General features: G+C 38.4%; 2 protein-coding genes across 2 annotated transcripts in view; one reads left to right on the forward strand and one right to left on the reverse strand.

The window, feature by feature from the left end:
- The window catches only part of JCHAIN (joining chain of multimeric IgA and IgM), a 37437-nt gene extending 16821 nt beyond the window's left edge, over window positions 1-20616 (reverse strand). Inside the window, exons 1-2 of the mRNA XM_052642195.1 lie at window positions 20569-20616; window positions 19692-19764 (exon numbers count right to left, since the gene is read on the reverse strand). Of these exons, the coding sequence (XP_052498155.1) occupies window positions 19692-19764; window positions 20569-20599 (104 nt within the window). The 5' untranslated portion in view covers window positions 20600-20616. The remainder of the gene's footprint in view (window positions 1-19691; window positions 19765-20568) is intronic.
- Window positions 20617-20829: 213 nt separating this feature from the next.
- On the forward strand, window positions 20830-22447 carry UTP3 (UTP3 small subunit processome component). Its single transcript, XM_052642098.1, has one exon. The coding sequence runs from the start codon at window positions 21023-21025 to the stop codon at window positions 22445-22447; it is 1425 nt and encodes a 474-aa protein (XP_052498058.1). The 5' UTR covers window positions 20830-21022.
- Window positions 22448-23439: the final 992 nt, after the last annotated feature.

Raw genomic sequence — 23439 nt, forward strand, 5'->3', positions numbered from 1 at the left:
CAAATATGCAGATAATGGCACTCTAATGGAAAAAAGTGAAGAGGAACTAAAGAGTTTGTTGAAGAGGGTGAAAGAGGAGGGTGGAAAAGCTGGCTTGAAACTCAACATTCAAAAAACTAAGATCATGGCATCCCGCCCTATCACTTCATGGCAAACAGAAAGGAAAAAAGTGGAAGCAGTGACAAATTTTATTTTTTTGGGCTCCAAAATCACTACAAATGGTGACTGCAGCCATGAAATTAAAAGATGCTTGCTCCTTGGAAAGAAAGCTATGACAAACCTAGACTAAAAAGCAGAGACAGATATCATTTTGCCAACAAAAGTCCATCTAGTCAAAGCTATGGTTTTTCCAGCAGTCATATACAAATATGAGAGCTGGATCATAAAGAAGGCTGAGCATCAAAGAACTGAATTGTGGGGCTAGAGAAGACTCTTGAGAGTCCCTTGGACAGCAAGGAGATCAAGCCAGTCAATCCTAAAGGAAATCAACCCTAAATTTTCATTGGAAAGACTGATGCTGAAGCTCCAATACTTTAGCCACCTGATGCAAAGAGCTGACTCAGTGGGAAAGATCCTGATGCTGGGAAAGACTGAAGGCAGGAGAAGAAGGGGATGACAGAGGATGAGATGGTTGGATGGCATCACTGATTCAACGGACAAGAATTTGAGCAAACTCCAGGAGATAGTGAAGGACAGGGAAGCACGGCAAGCTGTAGTGCATGGGGCTGCAAAGAGTTAGACAACAACTTAGTGACTGAACAACAGGCCTATAATATTTTTCAATAAATTCCACTTAAAATTATAGTATCCTTTTTCGGCAGCTATGTTACACTATTGGCTTCTAATAATTGTACAGCCAACTAACATCCTCTTGTAAAAAATATGGATTTCTGTAAAGTATGAGATGTAAGTTTTTAGACTTAACCCAATGGTTTACCTGTAAAGAATCTGCCTGCAGTACAGGAAATGCAGGAGACATGGGTTCAATCCTTTGGTTGGGAAGATCCCCTGAAGAAGGAAATGGCAACCCACTCTAGAATTCTTGCCTGAAAAATCCTGTGGACAGCAGAGCCTGGCAGGCTAGAATCCAAAGGGTCACAAAGAGTCAGACATAATAAAGTGACTGAGCATGCATGCACAAACTTTTTTTAATAGACTGCATTTTAGAGCTGTTTTAGTTTCACAGCAAACTAACTACACATTTAATAATAGAAAATGATCAAATTTATTGAATCTTCTTAAAACCTTGTAAGGCAAAGAAAATTTAATTATGGTAACTGGAAGCAATGATTTGGGAGAAAAAAGTGATTTCATGTTTATAACTCATTAAACTATTTATAGCCCGAAACTTTTCTCTACATTGTCTTACCGCCATAACTCATTGTCCACTGAGCAGTGACCTTTTTAAAAGGTAAATGAGATATATATGACTTAAAACCCTTTACTGGCTTCTCATTACAGTTAGAATAAATTCAAACTCATTATCTCCCTCGATTGCCCATAACTCTCCCTTCTACCCATCACCCTCCAGTCACTCCTGGTCAGGACCTTTGTACTCTGGTCTCTCTGCAGTAAACACTTGCCATATCCTTGCATGTTTGGCCCCTCATTACCAGTCAAGTCTCAAGTCAAATGTCATTGCCTTAGAAAGAATCTCCCTGATTGCTAATCATCCTAATTACTAGTCACTGTCATATTACTCTATTTTCTTCATAGAATTTATCATTGTTCAAAATCTTATTTAGTTTACTTAGCATCTGTCTCCTCCTCATTAGAATAAAAGCTCCTTGAGAACTGCATTGTCTTGCTCACTTCCAAGAACTAAGCACAAATGCCTAAAATATATTAACTGAACAAAGGATGAATGGAGAACATCTTCATAAGGTGTTGAAAACTGTGTCTAATTTTAAGTCTTCTCCTACTATTAGTCTCTTTTAGGACAGACTCTATTGTAATGTCACTTTTTAAATTGTGATTTCCAGAAATGTATACAATTGTCCAAGTGTTATTTGACCAAGTACAAAACATAGAAGGACTATAACATTTTTCAATAAGTGCTACTTAAGATTACAGTATCTCTTTCTTGACAACTATGTTACACTATTGGCTTCTATTAACCAGTACAATCAACTAAAATCTTTTAAAAAAGTGTTTTCAGTGTTTCTGTAAAGTAATGACTTCTTCACATTTAAACAGCTGGGATTTGGGTATGAGATTTGGCGCTAGTCCCTAAGTTTTCTCTTACTAAACTCAAACCAACATTACAACCAACTAGATTCTTCTTGCATCCAGGTTTTGAAACCTAGCACATCTATTATTTCTCTCAGCTTCACAGCATCTACAAACTTGATACATACACCATCAGAATCCTCATTTAAGTCATTAATAAAAACGTACAATGGCATACTGCTAAAAAAATTTCTATGGCTTACACCTAAAGTCCCACTTCCAAGCTTACAAGAATCCATTAATAAACACATTGTGGGTATAGTAGTTAATTTCAAGTTAACTCATACCATCAAGTTACACCATACTATCACACGAACTATAATTCTCCATTTCATCCATAAGGATAACACAGTGCTCAATCGTTCGGTCATGTCTGACTCTGTGACACCATGGACTGTAGCCCACCAGGCTTCTCTGTCCATGGAATTTTTCAGGCAAGAATACTGGAGTGGGTTGCCATTTCCTCCTCCAAGGGACCTTCCTGACCCAGGGATCAAACCCACATCTCTTGAATCTCCTGCACTGGCAGGCAGATTCTTTACTACTTGTGCCACCTGGGAAGCGCAAGGACAGCATGAATACTTACCATAAGTAATCTATCTCTCCTTTGCCTCTAACTTTAATATTTTCTCCTTGAAAGTCTTCCATAACATAAAAGGAGCCTTGATATCCTGGCATTTTTCCAGTTAAACATTTAAAAGGATGATGGTATTTTTTAATAGGCTTCTTGGCTTTAAACCCAAGAAGTGGCTGAACTCTCTTGATTTTCCTTTTAAAGGATTGAATTCTGCATTCAGTGTAACAATTCATTGTTCCCATTTGTCCTTGAACTTGAAGAACAAGTCTTGGTTATGAATAGTACTGCCCAATCAGCTCCAAAAACATAACTTCTAAAATATGTTATAGTTATCAGCAACACAGTCTTTATACCTTCTCTCTATATATTGCATATCTACCTTCTTTACCTTTGAGACACTAGACAATACCAAAGTAACTTTTGAATCAACATAGGAAACTAAACTGAGGGAAGATCCTATTATCCCTGAAGGAAAGATCCAAGAATCACTAACTGTGACTACAAAAATTATCTCTAAGAGAAGCAAAGCAGGATAAAGCATTCAAAAGTGGAAAATTCTTTGTGTATTTATAAATAATAAATATATAATTGTTGTCACCTTAATTTTAAACATCTGAGAAGTCCCAAAACATCCCATAGTCACTCAAGATTTCATAAATTCATTGTATATAAAGTTACTCATAAAGATTAAAGAGGGAGTTTTTCTATGACAAATGCAAGCTAAAGCCCTTGATCCACTGTCGTCTGTTTCTCCCATGGAAGGTGAAAGCCTTTCAAGCTGGGTTGTTCTCGACTTCCCAGAACACTTGCAGAGCACTTCTACAAAAGCAACTGTAACTTACTGAGAATCGTTATCAATGAAATTTTAAAGATATGCTTATTAATGGCAAGAAGTAAACAAGCAACCACAATTGTATTTGCAATGCTTTACTTCTTGAATAAGTAGTAGTATCTGTGTGTTTTTTATATTATCCTTGAAAACTTATATATTCCTATTAAATTTAAAATATTTTCACTGCCAAAGAAAGACCAATTATCACTCCAAACAGTGCATGCTCATCTCTTCCCTTTCAGAATCTTAATGCTGGATCTACTTTGCAGATTAAGAATTAAATAATGGCTTCACATTTTGCTTAATGTGAGGTTAAGCAAATACTTAGAATTAAGGACAGAATTAAGAATACTAAACTTTATTTCCAAAATTAACTTCTAATTTTTAAAAGCTTATATGAACTCACTTTTATATGACCAAACATTTGTGCAAACTATTTTGTGTACCTCTTTGTCACTTGACGATTTCATATACCAATTTCCAAAAAATTGATATAGAATACATGTTAACCTTTGAAGTAGTTATGAAATATTCCATCACGTTGATATATTATAGTTTGTCACAAATTCTCTACTACTGCACTGGAATTACTTCGTTTCCTATTATAGGCATGCTTCAGAGACATTGCAGCTTTGGTCCCAGACCACAGCAAAAATGTGAGTCACATGAATGCCTTGGTTTCCCAATAAATATGTTATGTTTACACTATCATTTAGTCTATTAAGTGTTCAATAGCATTATGTCTTTTAAAAAAGTACTAACGTTAATTTAAAAGTACTTTAGGGACTTCCTGGCAGTCCAGTGGTTAAGACTCTGAGCTTCTACTGCAGGCAGGGAATGCAGGCTTGATCTCTGATCAGGGAACTAAGATCCCACATGCTGCATGGTGCAGCCAAAATAAATTTTTTTTAATAGTACTTTATTGCTTAAAAAAAAAGTACTAACCAGCATTTGAGCCTTCAGCAAATTGTAATCTTTTTACTGGTGGAGAGTCTGAAATATTGAGAGAATTAACAAAACGTAACACAAAGACATAAAATGAATAAACATTGGAAAAATGACACCAATAGATTTTCTCAGTGCAGGGTGGCCACAAACCTTTAATTTGTAGAAAACACAATAAAACACTATAAAGCAAAATATGATAAAACAAGGCATGCCTATACACCAAAAACAATTTTTTTTAAAAATGTATGTGGCCAATGTAATATGTATCCAGTATGCTGCATCCTTGGTGTTAAAATATAGCTGACTTGGCCCTGCCTTCCAGGGATTATACTGTAGTGGAGAAGACAGCTAAGGAAAATAAATGAAATAATCACAGCTTGTGATAAATGCAGTGAAGCAGATAACCAAAGTACAACCCATATCCACAGGTTCCACATCTGCAATTCACAGACTCATTTTATATAAGTCCCATTTTACATAAGGGACTTGAGCATCTGCAGATTTTGGTATCCCCAAGGGGTCCTGGAACTAACCCCCCATGGATACTGAAGGACAACGGTAGTGTGACAGAACCTGGTGGAGGGCTGAGGTAGCCTGCTTTAGAAGAGACAGTCTGGAAAGGGCTCTCTTGAAGAGGTCACATCTAGGCTGAAACAGGAACAAGTGAGAAGGAGCCTGTACTAATTTTCTATGCTGCTATTAACAACTTATCACAAATTGAGTGGCTTAAAAAACACACATAAAAAAAAAACACACACAAATGAATGATCTCACAGTTCTGTAAGTCAGAAGTCTGGGTAAGCTAACTCCTCTGCTCTGGTTTCACAATGTGGAAACCTATTATGGGTCAGCCAGCCCAACTCTTAACTTGAGGTGCTGGTAGAGAATCTACTGCCAAATTCATTCAGGTTGTTGGCTGAATTCAGTCCTTTGCACTTTTAGAGCTCAAGTCCCCAGAACCTTGCCTGCTGTCAGCCTGAGGTTGTTCACAGCTTCTAGATGCTGACAGCACTCCCTGACGAGTGGTCCCCTGGATCTTCAAAGTTAGCAACAGCGGGTCAACTCCTTCTCGTGCTTCAAAACGTCTCTGACCTCTGCTTTGCCCATAGCCTTCCTGCTTCCAGCTAGGGGAAGTTCTCTGCTTTTAGGGGCTTCCTGTGATTACCTTGGGCCCATCCCAGATAACTGAGGATAGTCTCCCCATTGTAAGGCCCATACTTTTAATCACGTTTGTAGGTCTCTTTTGCTATGTAATAGGCTTCCCATGTGGTGCTAGTGGTAAAGAATCTGCTTGCCTGAACCACCAGGGAAGCCCCTTTGCTATGTAATGGGCTTTCCATGAGGCTCTAGTGGTAAAGAATCCGCCTGCCAATGCAGGAGAGGCAAGAGAGGCAGATTCAGTCTCTGGGTTGGGAAGATCCCCTGGAGGAGGGCGTGGCAACCCACTCCAGTATTCTTGCCTGGAGAATTCCAAGGACAGAGGAGCCTGGCAGGCTACAGTCCACAGGGTCACAAAGCTTCAGACGCCACTGAAGCGACTGAGCACAGCACACATGCTACGTAATAGGTAACAGATTCACAAGTGCTAGGGATTAGGGCATGCACATTTTTAAGGGGACCTTATTCTGCCTTCCACAGACTCAGACACACACTACTCCAAGAAGAAAGGAACAGTAGGCAAAAGGCCTAGGATAGAAAAGAGCTTGGGCTGCACAGGACAAATAGCAGAAAAAAGGCCCCCGGAGCCATAGCAAAGTGAAGGAGAGAACCATAGTAACGACATCATACACTTCCTTACATGAGTAACTTTTTCCTACTTCAATTGTACAAGTTTAGAATCTATTTTGAATTTTTGAATCAATCTTAGTCATTCTAAAGCTAATGGTGGTGGAGCATTAAGCCTCTTAACTTCCAGTCTCTTTCACTTCCCACAAAACCAAAAGTCATCAATAGTATTTTTTTTACAACTATATGGAGAAATTTCTTCTAATTGACATTTTTTTGGTTCTTGCATACAGAATTTCTTCAAATATTGTGATCTTTGTCCAATCACAGCATATGAAAAATTTACATTTTAGATATCAGAGGCAAAAACTAAATTTAAAAAGAATTCAAAATATGAGTAAGAAATTTCATCCTCAACTCTTTTAAAAATTAAAACAAACAAAATTTTTTTCCCAATCTTTCCACATAGACTTTTAGGGTGGTGGTTTGTGGTTAAATGTTTGTAAAGAAAATTGCACCTGTGATGTGGTCTGTTTTAAAATAAACTCGCACCTGCAGTTGCTTTTCACAGAACTGCTATTTGGGATACTACATGTCAGATATTTGACCAAATACAGAACACTTCCTCCTCACCACACTACCTTCTGGCCTGGTCCTGATTTACAAACAGCCTAACTCCAAAAAGTCATTTGAAAAAAATGGTTTAGATTTCATGATAATTTTAGAGATGCAATAATAAACAGGGTTTCCAGGAAACCCCTCAAACAATATGCTCCTTCTAATCCATTAACTCCAGTGGTCTGGTCCCTCACTGCTTTAAGGAAAGTCTAATTTATTTTCACGGGGGGCCTCTGATCTAGTCAAATATGTCTGCTTTCCTTTTCCCTATATATGATTTGCTAATTCCTCTTTCAGAATCTTTTTTCACTCTGTTTTTCCTCACCAAAAATTTAGATTTTCTTCCTGTCAATCTTTGTAGAAAATTTTAAAATCTTTAAAACTAATTTTATAAGTCTTCCCTGCTTAATGTCATCCCATTCTGTTCACTCCACTACTGTTTCTTCATTGCTAATAAATTTTTTATCATTTTACACAAATTGGCATGTTACTTTGCATTGTTATCACTCTTCTTCATTTGTGTACAATTTATCTCATACTAAATTAACACTTTCTAGATGCAAAGAGGGTTAATAAAGAGCGGTAGCAATTGGACCCCCATAAAAGGATATAAGAAAGCACCAAAAGGAACTATAGAGGCTCAGTTAGGAAAATGTTTGAGAAAATGAATTTTTTCATATTCTAGCTCTTCTACTCAGAGGTTTTACATCATATGTAAATGCTGTACTAAGTGTGTTTCCCTCAATAACAAGGAGAAAGCATAAATTCATGATGAGGAATATCTAGTCAAAAAAAATTTTTTAATGTCTGATTTAAATAGTCTTTCAAGACTATTATATAATTCTTTTGAATCTCTCTCAGAGTTTCAAATAAGTTGCTTTCATCCAAAAGGTGTGCAATAATTATTTCCCAAATAACATTTTTATAGCACCAACATTTATTACAGTACAAACAGGAAATTAATATAGCTATCGTTTTGGCTCATAATTTCTCATATAATTGGAAAGAACCACATATTTTAAATTTTTAAAATAAAATTTAAATTTATTTTCTCTCCATGACACTGCAATTGAGTTGCCATTATAGCGAATATGCATATGTGGTCTGCAAGGCTAATGCTGCCTAAGAAAGAAAGAAGAAAGTGAAGTCGCTTAGTAGTATCCAACTATTTGTGACCCCATTAACTATAGCCTACCAGGCTTCTCCATCCACGGAATTTTCCAGGCAAGAGTACTGGAGTGGGTTGCCATTTCCTTCTCCAGGGAATCTTCCTGATGCAGGGATCAAACCTGGGTTTCCCACACTGCAGGCAGACACTTTACCATCTGAGCCACCAGGGAAGCCCAATGCTGCCTACCTGGCCCCTAATTCAAATGATCGTTCATTCATTTATTCTTTCTCTCAACAAGTATCTTTTGGCATCTACTCTACATGGTAGGGATACAAGTGAACAAAATAGGTAGGACCATTGATCAAACAAGTTTACATGAGTCAAGTACAAAGTGCCACAGGAGCACAGATGTTGAGAGAGAGGTAGTCAGGGTCAAAGGAAAGCTTCCCAGAGGAAGTACTATCTATGCTGAGATTGAAAGATGAGTAGAAGTCAGACAAAAAAGGGAGGACTATGGTCTAGGAATGGTCAAAATGGACAAAAAGGGGAGGACTATGGTCTAGTAATGCTCAAAATTCTCCAAGCCAGGCTTCAACAGTATGTGAACTGTGAACGTCCAGATGTTCAAGTTGGTTCTACAAAAGGCAGAGGAACCAGAGATCAAATTGCCAACCTCTGCTGGATCATCACAAAAGCAAGAGAGTTCCAGAAAAACATCCATTTCTGCTTTATTGACTATGCCAAAGCCTTTGACTATGTGGATCACAACAAACTGTGGAAAATTCTTAAAGAGATGGGAATACCAGACTACCTGACCTGCCTCCTGAAAAATCTGTATGCAGGTCAAGAAGCAACAGTTAGAATTGGACATGGAACAACAGACTGGCTCCAAATCGGGAAAGGAGTACACCAAGGCTGTGTATTATCACCCTGCTTATTTAACTTACATGCAGAGTACATCATGCAAAATGCCAGGCTGGATGAAGCACAAACTGGAATCAAGACTGCCGGGAGAAATATCAATAACCTCAGATATGCAGATGACACCATCTGATGGCAGAAAGCAAAGAACTAAAGAGCCTCCTGATGAAAGTGAAAGAGGAGAGTGAAAAAGTTGGCTTAAAACTCAACATTCAGAAAATGAAGATCATGGCAGCCACTCCCATCATTTCATGGCAAATAAATGCAGAAACAATGGAAACAGTGGCTGACTTTATTTTGGGGGGCTCCAAAATCACTGCAGATGGTGACTGCAGCCACAAATTAAAAGATGCTTGCTCCTTGGAAGAAAAACCATGACCAACCTAGACAGCATATTAAAAATCAGAGACATTACCTTGCCAACGAAGGTCCATCTAGTCAAAGCTATGGTTTTTCCAGTAGTCATCTACAAATGTGAGAGTTGGGACTGTAAAGAAAGCTGAGTGCTTAAGAGTTGATGCTTCTGAACTGTGGTGTTGGAGAAGACACTTGAGAGTCCCTTGAACTGCAAGGAGATCCAACCAGTCCTTCCTAAAGGAAATCAGTCCTGAATATTCATTGGTAGGACTGATACTAGAGCTGAAACTCCAATACTTTGGCCACCTGATATGAAGAATGACTCATTGGAAAAGACCCTGACACTGGGAAAGATTGAAGGCTGGAGGAGAAGGGAATGACAGAGGATGAGATGGTTGGATGGCATCACCGACTTGATGGACATGAGTTTGAGTAAGCTCCAGGAGTTGATGATGGACAGGGAAGCCTGGCATGATGCAGTCCATGGGGTCGCAAAGAGTTGGACACAACTGAGTGACTGAACTGACTGACTGATGGTCTAAGAAAAAATAAAATGTCAACAATTTGGAGCTGAGAGAAAACATAACTATTGGAGGAAATGAAAGTTCAATACGGCAGTATGAGTCCAGAGACCATATATTATATACGATTCAACATACCTACCCTTAAGCACCTAGTACAGTGCTGTATGCTGAGCAAAATTAAAATAGTTTACATGGATGTAAATTTAGCATTATTATAAGATATGCTTGTAGAGTAATGACTTTGTATAGATAATTATATAACATTTGATTATTAAATATCTTCATTCAATTCTGTTCTTAAGCAACATGAAACAAGTTTCCAAATATAACAACACAATATTATCAGTGATTTACAGTTACATGAAAAATAAATGAGTTCATTGTTATTTTAAATATAGTATAATAAAACATTAATTGCAATAGTTAGTAATCACAATGTGAAGTAGTACTCTGATATGGCAATTAGTAGAAACAAAAATAAACTGAAATAAAGCAATCTACAGTAAATAAACAATTTTACTAAAATCACAGAATACAAAAACAGAATAAACCTACCACAAAATAATGAAAAATAGATCAATCTCTGAATGATATCCTCTAATTATAATTTGACCATATTTCCCAGTACTATGAATGTATCTACTAAACATGCTTTCCCAGGCCCCAAAATAGAGATATAATATGGCTGATGCCTCCTGATTTTCCCATTTTTCTGCCATTGTATAGGTTGAAATTGATACCATATCTCTGAGTAATCTTAGTCTATAAATCTGAGGGTTCAAGTATTTTCAGGATATATTGAAACAGAAATACATGTGTCTAGACTCTATAAGTTTTTCACTGAGATAAAATGTAGACTAAGAGACAGTATAATAAAATAGTCATGAAAACTAACTTCACAATGAGACAGGCTTGGGTTTAACTACCAGTTAGACAATCTCAAGCAAATTACTTCACATCTCTGAGCTGCATCTGTGAAAAGAGGATACTAATGGCACCCTTATCATAGATATAAGAATTCAATAAGATAATATACTTAAAATGCTTTGCAGAGTACCTGATACATAATTAGTATCACTCCAAATATTCAATGTTACTGACAATACCAAGTGGAGAATCCAGGTCCAGACAGGGATTAAAACTTCGGGGCATGATAAAAATGTGAGCTGAGCACACACAGAAGCTTTATTCAGATGTATTGTTGTTTTTAGTATTTTTTCATGTTGAAGACACCCAAATCTCTTGCTCTAGTTCATATTTTTCTCCCAAGCTTCAAAAGCATATATCGTACTGTCCAAAAGAGATTAGACACTTAAACCTCTTCACAGACAATCTCAAATGCAGCATGTCCAAAACTTATTTTCCCTTGTTTACTGGCCCCTGCTAACCTCTTTCCTGCTGACTTTTCTATCTTAGTGGAGGGTACCATTATCCACTCAACTGTACAAGAAAATCTGTGAGTTACTATAACTCCTCACCCCCTCATTCTTAATCAGACACTAAGTCCTATAAAACCATCTCTTAAATAGCTGTTAAACTGTGTATTTTTCATATCTTTATTTCCAGGTCCTAGTTTAGACACTAAAATTCATCACCTAGATGACTGTAGCAGCGTCATACTAACCTCTATAATCTTACCTTTTCCCATCAATTCTCTAGTCTTACGCTGTTTAAAACCTTCCAATGGTTCCCCTTGATCCTAGCATAAAGTCTGTTTATCTCTTAATATCAAAAAGACACAGATCAATGTCACATTTTTCAACTCAAATTCTTAAGTTATTTTTATTAACTTCTAATACTTTACTGAAATTTAACAGAACTCAATTTAACTCTGTATTTGATTAGCTATTTATTGGTACCTAGTATGTGTATGTAACTATACTAGATATTATAAAAGTGACAGAGATGCATGGTGATATATCTGGGAGAACCATAAGTATATAAAGTCTTAACACAAGGGAGAAAATACTTTAAAATCCCCAAATAGGACCTAAATAGACATTTTTTTCAAAGATATATGGCCAACAGATATATGAAAGGATTTTCAATATTGCTAATTATTAGAGAAATGGGAATCAAAAGCACAATCAGATGTTACCTCACACCAGAATGACTATCATCAAAAAGTCTACAAATAATAAATGCTGGAGAAGGTGTGGAGAAAAGAGAACCCTCTTACACTATAAGTGACGATGCAAATTGGTGTAACCACCAAGGAAAATGGTATGGAGGTTCCTAAAAAAAAACTAAAAATAGAGGTATCTTATGATCCAGCAATCACACTCCTGGGCATATGTTCATACAGAAAAGATGAACACTTTAATTCAAAAATACACATTAAAAAAAAAAAAGATACACGCACCTCAGTGTTCATACCAGCACTATTTACAATAGCCAAGACATGGAAACAACCCAAATGCCCATCGACAGACAACTGACTTGGGAAGATATGACAGACATGCATTGTGTTAGTCTGCTTAGCTGTGTCTGTCCACTCAGTTGTGTCCAACTTTTTGCAATCCCAGAGACTGCAGCCCACCATGCTCCTCTGTCCATGGAATCTTCCAGGCAAGAATACTGGAGTGGGTAGCCATTCCCTTCTCCAGGAGATTTTCCCAACCCAGAGATGGAACTCAGGTCTCCTGCATTGCAGGCAGATTCTTTTATCTTCTGAGCCACCAGGAAAGCCTTGGAGTATGTGTATATATACATTTTCACACACACAGAGAGAGAGAGAGAGAGAGAGAGAGAGAGAGAGAGAGAGGAATATTACTCAGCCATAAAAAGGAATGGAATAGTGCCATTTGCAGCAACATGAATGGAGCTAGAGAGTGTTACACATAGTGAAGCGAGTGAGACAGTGAAATACAAATACTATATGATATCAGTTGTATGTGGAATCTGAAAAATAAAATAAATGAATCTATATACAATTCAGAAACAGACTGACAGACATAGAAAGCAAACTTATGGTTACCAAAGGGGAGAGGGAGAAAGGGACAAATTAGAGGAGTATGGGATTAACAGACACAAATGACTATAAATAAAACAGATAAGCAATAAGGATTTACTGTATGGTACAGGGAATTATGTTCAGTACCTTGTACTAACATATAATAACTGAAAAAAAACTGAATCACTTTGCTGAATACATGAAACTAACACAATAAGGTAAATCAATTATACTCAATTAAAAAAAATTCCTAACAAACATTTAGAGGGCTACTAGATGCCAATGGAAGGAAGTGTATCAGAGAATACAGCCCTGAGAAGATATGATTTTAGCTGGGCCTTGTAGGTCATCTAAGAATTGAGAGGTGGGGCAGCATAAGCAAAGGCCAAGGGAGAGAAATCTCAAAAAGCAAAAAAGAACAATGCATATCAGTTTGATTAGAATGTAAAGTTCTTTAATGAAAGTAGTAGGACAGCAGCTAGAAAAATAAGAATTGGGGTCAGATAAAGGCACACCATGATTTAAGAGCTAGGGCTTTACACTTTCGAGAATGAGGGTAAACTAAAGAGAAAAAAAATTACATGAATAGTGTTTCAAAAGACCTTCAACATCAAAGCTGTAAGTATCATTGAATCAATAGTTCTGTGTATATATGTATTTTTTGTGTATATATAATTATATATATATAATTGTATCTACAAGATTCCTCATGACAAGAAAAAATAAAAAGGGATTAAAATAATGTTTAGAAAATAACTGCAGAGGATTAGAATTTGTATGGAAAAGCAGTGTCACAATTTCATTACAGTCTTCATTTTGTAATTAAAACTACCAAACCTAGTCATTTTTAATTAAAGAATTAGAAGAGTTCATATGTTTAGTTCATATTTCAGGGTAAGTTCTATATTTTACTCCCAAATCACTTTTAGGATTTCTGTGTCTTTAAATAGATACAGACCTTAGTTGCGAAAAGAATTTATAACCTACTGGTTTCAGAGTAAGTGGTTTCCCACAGAAATGAAAACAGATGACAACTATGCTTCACCTTTTCTATTTTCTTTCTTATACCTAAAAATAATCCTTCTTTTTTTGTGCTCAAAAAATAGTTCAAGGAGTTTCTGTGAGTGTATTAAATTACCAAGAATACATTTTCCCATTATTACCCTCATATCAATTAGTTTTACTATTACTACTATTCTGAGCATTAAAAAAAAAAAAAAAAACTACTTCTTTGACAAATTTAGTCACCATAATTTAGTCTGTGACACTGGGATAAAAACTAAATATGTGTTGGATTATTAGCTTAAGTTCACAAAAGGGATATATCAAATATTTTATTTTCTAAATGCTACTTAAAAAAAAAAAAAAACCTGTGCTGATGACCAGAGCAGTTCAAAAGACACTGTAAGTCATTGTTGGTTTTTTTTTCATTTTTAAATTTTTTTTCCTTATTTTATTTTTTTGTGTGCTCTTTATTTTTTATTTTTTACTTTACAATACTGTATTGGTTTTGCCATACATTGACATGAATCCGCCACGGGTATACACGAGTTCCCAATCCTGAACCCCCCTCCCACCACCCTCCCCATATCATCTCTCTGGGTCATCCCCATGCACCAGCCCCAAGCATCCTGTATCGAACCTAGATTGGCAATTTGTTTCTTACATGATAGTATACATGTTTCAATGCCATTCTCCCAAATCATCCCACACTCTCCCTCTCCCACAGAGTCCAAAAGTCTGTTCTATACATCTGTGTCTCTTTTGCTGTCTCGCATACAGGGTTATCATTACCATCTTTCTAAATTCCATATATATGTGTTAGTATACTGTATTGGTGTTTTTCTTTCTGGCTTACTTCACTCTGTATAATTGGCTCCAGTTTCATCCACCTCACTAGAACTGATTCAAATGTATTCTTTTTAATGGCTGAGTAATACTTCATTGTGTATATGTACCACAGCTTTCTTATCCATCCATCTGCTGATGGACATCTAGGTTGCTTCCATGTTAAAGGCTACTATTTTGTATGCTGACATTGTATTTAGAAACATATTTCTCAAATACTGACCTAGATTTTAAAGATTTAAAAAATAACAACTTGATCCAGACTTAACATAGCTCATACACTTAATGGAGGGAAAGCAGTGAGTATAAATAAAGATATGAAGCATGGAAATGAGAAAGCGAAAGTTCTTCATCCTGCCTGAGGAGGCAGGAAAGGCTTTTCAGGTGACATTTAAAGTCAATCTTGGACTTCCCTGGGGATCCAGTGTTTAAGATTCTGTGCTTCTACTGCAGGGGATACAAGTTCCATCCCTGATCAGGCAACTAAGATCCCGCATGGCACAGCAAAAAAAAAAAAAAGACATTTGTCTTAGATGATGAGTAAGACTTCTCTAGAAAGCACAGAAAAAAACAACATGTATAATAAAGGAAAGACGGCAAGAAAGATCATAGCCTGCACCAGATTAATGAGGAGTCTTGTAGATACAATTATTTTTATATTAAATACTGATAAAATGATAAGTACAGCTCTGATGATAAAGGTTTTTGAAACACAATCCACATAAACCGTTTTTAGTCAGCCCTCATTTGCTATACAATAAGGGTTTTAGCTCTTAGCCTAATATTTACATATATTACTCGTAGTAAATCCCTACTAGAAAATCCCATGGGCGGAGGAGCCTGGTGGGCTGCAGTCCATGGGGTCGCTAAGAGTCGGACATGACTGAGCGACTTCCCTTTCACTTTTCACTTTCGTGCATTGGAGAAGGCAATGGCAACCCACTCCAGTGTTCTTGCCTGGAGAATCCCAGGGACGGGGGAGCCTGGTGGGCTGCCATCTATGGGGTCGCACAGAGTCGGACACGACTGAAGCGACTTAGCAGCAGCAGCAGCAGCACACATAGTATATACACATGCAAGGCTATGCCACACACGGCAGCAGTGACAGCATGGCAAGAAGTTTAAGATGTATGCAGGAGTCAGGTCATAGGAATATGAACTTGAGTCTATAGATTCTGGGAATTTTTTAAAGGACTTTGTAAGTTAGAGCTGTGTAGTCATTTTTTGCCTGCTTATTTACTTTTAACTGAACCTCAGATGCAAACAGTTAACTATCCTCCTCAATTCTTGGCACATTATCATTCTTGGTCCACGGTAAGTACCTCTCCTAATTCTTCTGATCTCCAAGCTTTATCCCATTCTTTGCTCCTCCATAAGCAACCTTCTTTCATATTTAATGTACATTATTTTGTTTGCATATGTTCTTATAAAACATATACTGTGTACTGTTGTATAGTTGCACATCTTATTACATACTCCATTTTTTTTTACCTTTTTTCCTAAGCACACTGTTTTTAAGACCCATTCGTGTTGCTATATGTATATGTAATCCAGTTTCTAACTACTGGGGCTTCCCTGGTGGCTCAGACAGCAAAGAAACTGCCTGCAATGTGGAAGATGCCAGTTGGATCCCCAGGTTGGGAGGATTCCCTGGCAAAGAGAATGGCTACCCATTCCAGTATTCCTGCCTGGAGAATTCCACGGACAGAGGACCCTGGTGGGCTACAGTCCATGGGATCACAAAGAGCTGGACACAACGAAGCAACTTTCACTTTTTCCAATTACTGCATAGTTAAGATACCCATATAATTTATCATCTAAATCATAAAAGGGTTGCTATTAACAATTACACTGAAATGACAAGTTCAACAGGGCTGTACTAAGCAAACTAAGATGGATAGTTACTTTATTTCCATGCTGCTCACCCGTGATATTTATTGATCTCTCTTTAGCATCCAGATTGTCTCCAACACCAAGCTTTCAATAACAGCTTTTCAGACAGCCTCATACATGTCCAATTATGGATCTATGTGAGAATTTGTTAGCCAAAAGGATGTGTAGTTATCTGTAAATTTCTTACATAAGTAAATATGGGAACACTGAAAAGAGCAAAAAACAGAGGAGAAGACTGCAAAGCAATGTTTGGAGAATAAAGAGTGGTAGAGAATTCAGTGAAAGGTATGGCTGGAAAGACTGCCTTGAGGCAAACTGGGGGAGGGTCATGCATGTTGTGAACTTTATTTTGATAGTAACGGAGAGTCATTGAAAGGTTTTGAGCAAGGGTACAGAATGATGGCAATATTAATAGCATTCTAGAAAGATGTATCTCATGATGCTGAATCAAATATACAGCAGAGACTGGAAGTAAAAAGACCTATTAAAGAATACTGGAAAGCCAATACAGTACAGCAGTTAGCTACAGCATCGTGGAAATTCCAAAGCCAGACTGTCTGGATTTAAATCTGGTTCTACCATTACATCTTAAGGCCTCATTTATATTCCATCTGGGACTTCGCTGGTGGTCCAGTGGTTAAGAATTCACCTGCCAATGCAGAGGACATGGGTTCAATCCCTGGTCTGGGAAGATCCCACATGCCACGGAGCAACTAAGCCCATGCACTGCAACTAGAGAGTAGCCCCTGCTAGCAGCAACTACAGAAAGCCCCCACACAGCAACAAAGACCCAGGACAGTCATAAATTAATTATTTAAAGATAAACTGCAGGTGCCTTTGAATCCTAAATTAGAGATTATCATAGTACTTCTTCATAGGGTTGAATGTCAAGAGCTTATAATAGTACTGGAACATAAGGACCACTCTCAATGCTAGCTGTTACTGTTGTAATAGTCCACAAGCATGTGAGATCAGTTTAAGCTAATCTGGTGGTAGAATTTTAAAAACCTGAACTCATGCCCTGAAGGAAGTATCCTAGTATAACCTAGTGTCTCATTCATAAACCCCTACTTCCTACAGGAAAAAGCAACAACAACAAAAACTCCCAAACCTGTTGGCTCTCATTAGGTCTAGTTTGCAAACTCCTGAGTCAGGCATCACAATAATGTAACAAAGATTTGAGTTGATAATACATGACAGTTGCCACAAATATAATGGTTAAATGTTATTTAATATGTGTTCATTTTCTAAGGACTCAGCGTTTTTCTTTGTAATTGTCATAGCCTTATGATATAATAAAGCATTAATATGTCTTTCCAGTGATATAAATTTTTAAGGAAACAATTTCCTCACCTAAATGGCAAATAATTCCAAGATCCGGTTATGGAAGTTTATACTACAGGAGCTGCTGGAATTGAAGAACTGACTTCTGAACTGTTCATCAAAAATATCTGAGACTGTTAGAATACAATACTCAGTGAATATACCCTGGATATTATTATATTATTTCATATATAGTTAGGAAATGTATAGTATAAACCAAATAAATATTAGAGCAATGTGATCATTCCCTTAAAAATATCCAAAATAAGTTTCTATCTTCTCTATAACAGTATATGTATTTTGTTGAGTACGACTACAATTCTTAAATAATTAGCAATAAAAATGAGCAGAAAAAATTGCTCAGATATAACGCAAATTTAATACATTTAAAGCAAGGATATAATTACAGTCCTAGCTTAGATGCCACACTCTTTTAAGCAATATTTCCAGAACAAAATCCAGAGATGATCTCTCACCCTTCTGATCTCTCACAGCACTGTGTTTACATCACATACTGCCTTGTATTTTAGTATAATCTGTATGCATATCTTCTTTTCTACCTCATTAGAAGATGTAGTCGCTCAGTGGTGTCCGACTCTTTAGGAGCTCATGGACTATAACCTGCCTGGCTCCTCTGTCCATGGGATTCTCCAGGCAAGAATACCAGAGTGGGTTGCCATTACCTTCTCCAGGGGATCTTCCCCACCCAGGGACTGAATCTTCATCTCTCATGCTCCTGCATTGGCAGGCAGATTCTTTACCACTAGCGCCACCTGGGAAGCTCATTAGAAGTTCAGTTCAGTCAGCCAGTCATGTCCAACTCTGCAACCCCATGGACTGCAGCATGACAGGCCTCCCTGTCCATCACCAAATCATTAGAAGAGACTATGGCTAATTCACCTTTGAATCTACTACAGTATATAGCATTCTGCAACAATTAATAAGCAGTTAATATTTGCTGATGACAAAAAATCTATTAAAGTCTACATTCAAAAATGAATTCTGCACTTAGCATCAGAACATAAAGACTTTTACCTACGCATTTTTTATTCATTAAATTGTACTTCCTAAAATCCTGTACAGGTTTTTAAATGCTTATAATAACTTGTAGCACTTTAAAATATTTTAGTTCAAAATGTCACTTTTCTAAAAAATTTTATTATTTTTTATAACCTGATGAGACTGCACTTTCTACAAAGAACCTGTATGTCACCATTAACTTTAACAACTTATTACAGTTCACCTTTAAACTATCTACATTTGAAGGAATCATAATGTCTAAAATATATAGTGAATATGAACTGACCATATGTAATGTCTGAAAACTTAAATCTTGAATTACTCTAAGATTGTGAGGCAGTCCTTTCACACTTATAGCCCTAGAAAAACTTCTACTGACAAATCTGGCTAATTTTGTCCTTATTATCACTCTTTCTCTTGAAATACTTTCATCTGAGCTCAAAGTTTCTTTCATCCACCCAGTACAGCCTACCCTCTGGAAAAGGTCTGAAACTCATTCACATTGAACTGGCAAAGGACTGCTAACAGCTGGGTGTGAGGGCCTGGTGTGGGAGCCCTGTCTCAGATTTCTGTGCTAAATTTGCTAACCTAATCTTCCCAAGTCTCTGTTTCCACATGTAGACAATGAAGATACTGCAACTGGAACTAATGATTTCTAAAATCCATTCCAGCTCAGGTTATCTCCCTTAGGGATGTTCGCAGGTTTAGGCATCATTCATTCACTCCATTTATTTAGCACCTGAGCTCAACACATGATCAAGTACTGTAACTTCAATACTTATTCATTAAACAAATCTTCACTGAACACTTACTCTGTGCCAAACGCTGTGCTGCGTGCTTGCAATATCACAGCTCTGTTGCGATCTACGACGTGATACAAAACAGCTGAGAAAAAGGCAGTAAGGGAGTTAAAGAAAAGTCCAACAAGTGATGCTTAGACCGTCTCTTCAATACAGCAGAATTTCTCAAATTTGGCCGGGAGCACTAAACTCTTCTTAGTAAGGGGGTTGGATGGCATGTACCAAAAGACAGCGATGTGAAAGGCACGTTGAGTGTCCTCAGCAGCTGAAGGCTGGGAAACACAGGAGAAGTGTTCACAGTACTCAGCCCACTTATGATCTGGCACGTTTCGCGTGATGATTTGGTTTAACTAAACCACCTGTTCCATCATTGCGAGAACAGCGTTTGCTCTTGCCCATCATCGTTCTCCCAGAGCCCAACACGCTGCCTCGTGCTTATTAAGGGCTGAAGAATTTATAAACGGCCGCTCCTGATGGTTAACATGTGTCATTTCCAAAATACCTTGAAGAATGAACTTCTTCTACTAGAAGGAAGAGAAATCGCAGCGCCTCCTGCAGGCAACTTGAGTTCCTCGGAAACAGACTGCAGACAGAGCACAGCTCTGCCTCCCCACCGTCACCACCCCTCAGAACTCCTCGGGGACTCCAATTCCCTGAAGTCACCGAGGCCTGCGGGCGGGGGCTGGAGACGAGCTGCCAGCCGCCGGAGGCCTGTGCCCTTCCCGGCGCCCGCACGCGATTGCTCCAGTCAGCCGCGGCGCCGCCGCCACCTCCGCCTACCGTGCCCAGAAATGTCATATTTGGACGTTGCGTAGACAAAAACAGTCTGACTGACTTCCTGACAGATAAGCGAAGACAAGACTTCAGCAAACAAGAAAATCTTATACACCTGCACTCGGCTCCGGGCCGGTGACGTCCATACAAGAGCAGGACAACTCACGGCACTGCCTGGCTGCCTCTTCTAGGCGCAGAGGTAGAGCGCCCTCTAATGGTCACTGCTACTTCACATGCGGTTAACGGGGCCGTCACCCTAGCCACGCCCAGGCTCGCGAGAGTAAGAACAGGACCAAAGGGGTCCCGGAACCTAACTTCATTACCTACTGTTCCCACACGGAAAGGCCCGAATCAGCAACCGGAAGTCCTGGTACAAACGCTCCACGGAGAGCATCCTGGAGACCGGAAGGAGGTGAAACTGCCGTATCCGACTGGAGCGGCCGCAAGACCAGCGTGCTGAGAGATCGCGTGGCTGTTTCAGCGGCGTGTTGCTGGAGCGCGTGGCTCGTGCGCAGAGGTCAGAGGTGGCTGAAAGCCTGACGTCGGTGTAGAAGCTGAGACCGCGAACTATGGTGGGAAGATCCGGGCGGCGCGCGCGCGGAGCGGCCAAGTGGGCAGCTGTGCGAGCTAAGGCAAGTCGCGACCCAGCGGACGACAATGGAGAGGACTTAGAATCTCCACCCTCACCGGGGGACTCGAGCTACTACCAAGATAAGGTAGATGATTTCCATGAGGCCCGATCTCGGGCCGCCTTGGCTAAGGGCTGGAGCGAAATGGAGAGTGGGGACGAGGAGGATGGCGATGAGGAGGAGGAGGTGCTTGCCCTAGATGTTGCCGATGAGGACGATGAAGATGGAGAGAGTGAGGAGGGTGACGATGATGATGGTGGGAGCTCCGTGCAGAGTGAGACTGAGGCTTCTGTGGATCCCAGTTTGTCGTGGGGTCAGAGGAAAAAACTTTACTACGACACGGACTATGGCTCCAAGTCCCGAGGCCGTCAGAGTCAACAAGAAGTAGAGGAAGAGGAAAGAGAGGAGGAGGCGGAGGCACAGCTCATTCAGCGGCGCTTAGCCCAAGCCCTGCAAGAGGACGATTTTGGAGTTAGCTGGGTGGAGGCTTTTGCAAAACCAGTACCTCAGGTAAATGAGGCTGAGACACGTGTCGTGAAGGATTTGGCGAAAGTTTCCGTGAAAGAGAAGCTGAAAATGCTGCGAAAGGAATCTCCAGAGCTCTTGGAGCTGATAGACGACTTGAAAGTTAAGTTGACAGAGATGAAGGATGAGCTGGAGCCATTGCTACAGTTAGTGGAGCAAAAGATCATCCCCCCTGGAAAAGGAAGCCAATACCTGAGGACCAAATACAATCTCTATTTGAACTACTGCTCCAACATTAGTTTTTATCTGATCCTGAAAGCTAGGAGAGTCCCTGTACATGGACATCCTGTCATTGAAAGGCTTGTTACCTACCGAAATTTGATCAACAAGTTGTCGGTTGTGGATCAGAAGCTGTCCTCTGAAATTCGTCATCTGCTCACACTTAAAGATGGTGCTGGAAAGAGAGAACTGAATTTAAAAGCAAAATCCATGAAGACCAAGCCAAAATCAGTTTCAGAGACTTCTGCTGCTGCCTTAGCTGTTAGAGACCTTTCTGATGATTCTGATTTTGATGAAGAAGCTGCACTGAAATACTATAAAGAAATGGAAGAGAGACAAAAATTAAAGAGAAAGAAAGAAGAAAATAGTACCGAAGAAAAGGCTCTTGAAGATCAAAATGCAAAGAGAGCCATTACTTATCAGATTGCTAAAAATAGGGGACTTACACCTAGGAGAAAGAAGATTGATCGGAATCCCAGAGTCAAACACCGGGAGAAGTTCAGAAAAGCCAAAATTCGCAGAAGAGGCCAGGTTCGTGAAGTTCGTAGAGAAGAGCAACGTTATACTGGTGAACTGTCTGGCATTCGTGCAGGAGTTAAAAAGAGCATTAAGCTTAAGTAAAGTTTTTGCTTAGCTTAAGTCTTTTGGCAATAATTTTGGATTAATAAATTTTTATTTTTAACTGGTGATAAGAGTGTATTAATGCTTAGCCTTAAATGTTAAAAATTCTGACAATAGGAAAATTTCCTATATAACCCTATTGAGGGTTATTGCTCAATTTATTTGTGTTTTAATTTGTAATCAGGACATACAGAGAACTGTGGGAACAATATGAAGATGTGTGGGAAAAGAGGCGGTGATGGAAAAAAGTTCTCCACTATTCTGTCAAACAGTAGCCTGGGGAAATTACATAGCTAGTTGTGGAGCAACAGACTTAAGAGTACTTTTTTTTTTTCATGTATCACTCTTTTATTTATACTTAGAGTACTTTTGTAATTTTTCATGTAAAGTGAAGAGAATGCAGCTTTGGTAGTATCTTATTTGTAAGCTAGGATATAAAGTAGTTTTGATGTTTCATTGCCTAAAGTATAATTCTTGAGCCGGAAAGTTACTAATAATGGGTTTAATGTTAAGTATTTTTGTACATTTTATTGTGGTAAAAGCTTAGGAAAGAAGGGGAACTTAGTTGAAAATAGAGATATGCCTTAATTACATTAATAGTGAATATTTTTTCATAGTGCTTAATGTCATAAGATAAAAATTACATTTCTCCTTCCATACTGTTGGTTGGTGTTTGTACTTTCCACTTGCAGAAAATCTGATAAGATTACTACTAAGTGGTAACTTCAAAATTACATTATTTTTTTATATATATATAATTATTCTGATCTTTACAGTAGGGGAAAGATGATGATATGGTGAACTTAAAAATTCTTAGGATGATGCCAGGGAGAAAATGAGAAGACTAGTAAAGGAGCACAAAGGACCTCTTAATTAAATGTTGTGCTAGCTACTAGAAATGCAGAGATGTCAGTGGTTAATATTTATTAAAACATTTGCCATAACTTTATCAGAGATGAGGATGCCAAACTTCCAGATTAACTTTCTCAAGG

Source organism: Budorcas taxicolor, chromosome 6 (assembly GCF_023091745.1).
Source record: "Budorcas taxicolor isolate Tak-1 chromosome 6, Takin1.1, whole genome shotgun sequence".
NCBI lineage: Eukaryota > Metazoa > Chordata > Mammalia > Artiodactyla > Bovidae > Budorcas > Budorcas taxicolor.

What these genes read in the sequence shown, in the direction of transcription:
- UTP3 (XM_052642098.1), top strand. Translation starts at nt 21,023, where the DNA reads ATGGTGGGAAGATCCGGGCGGCGCGCGCGCGGAGCGGCCAAGTGGGCA.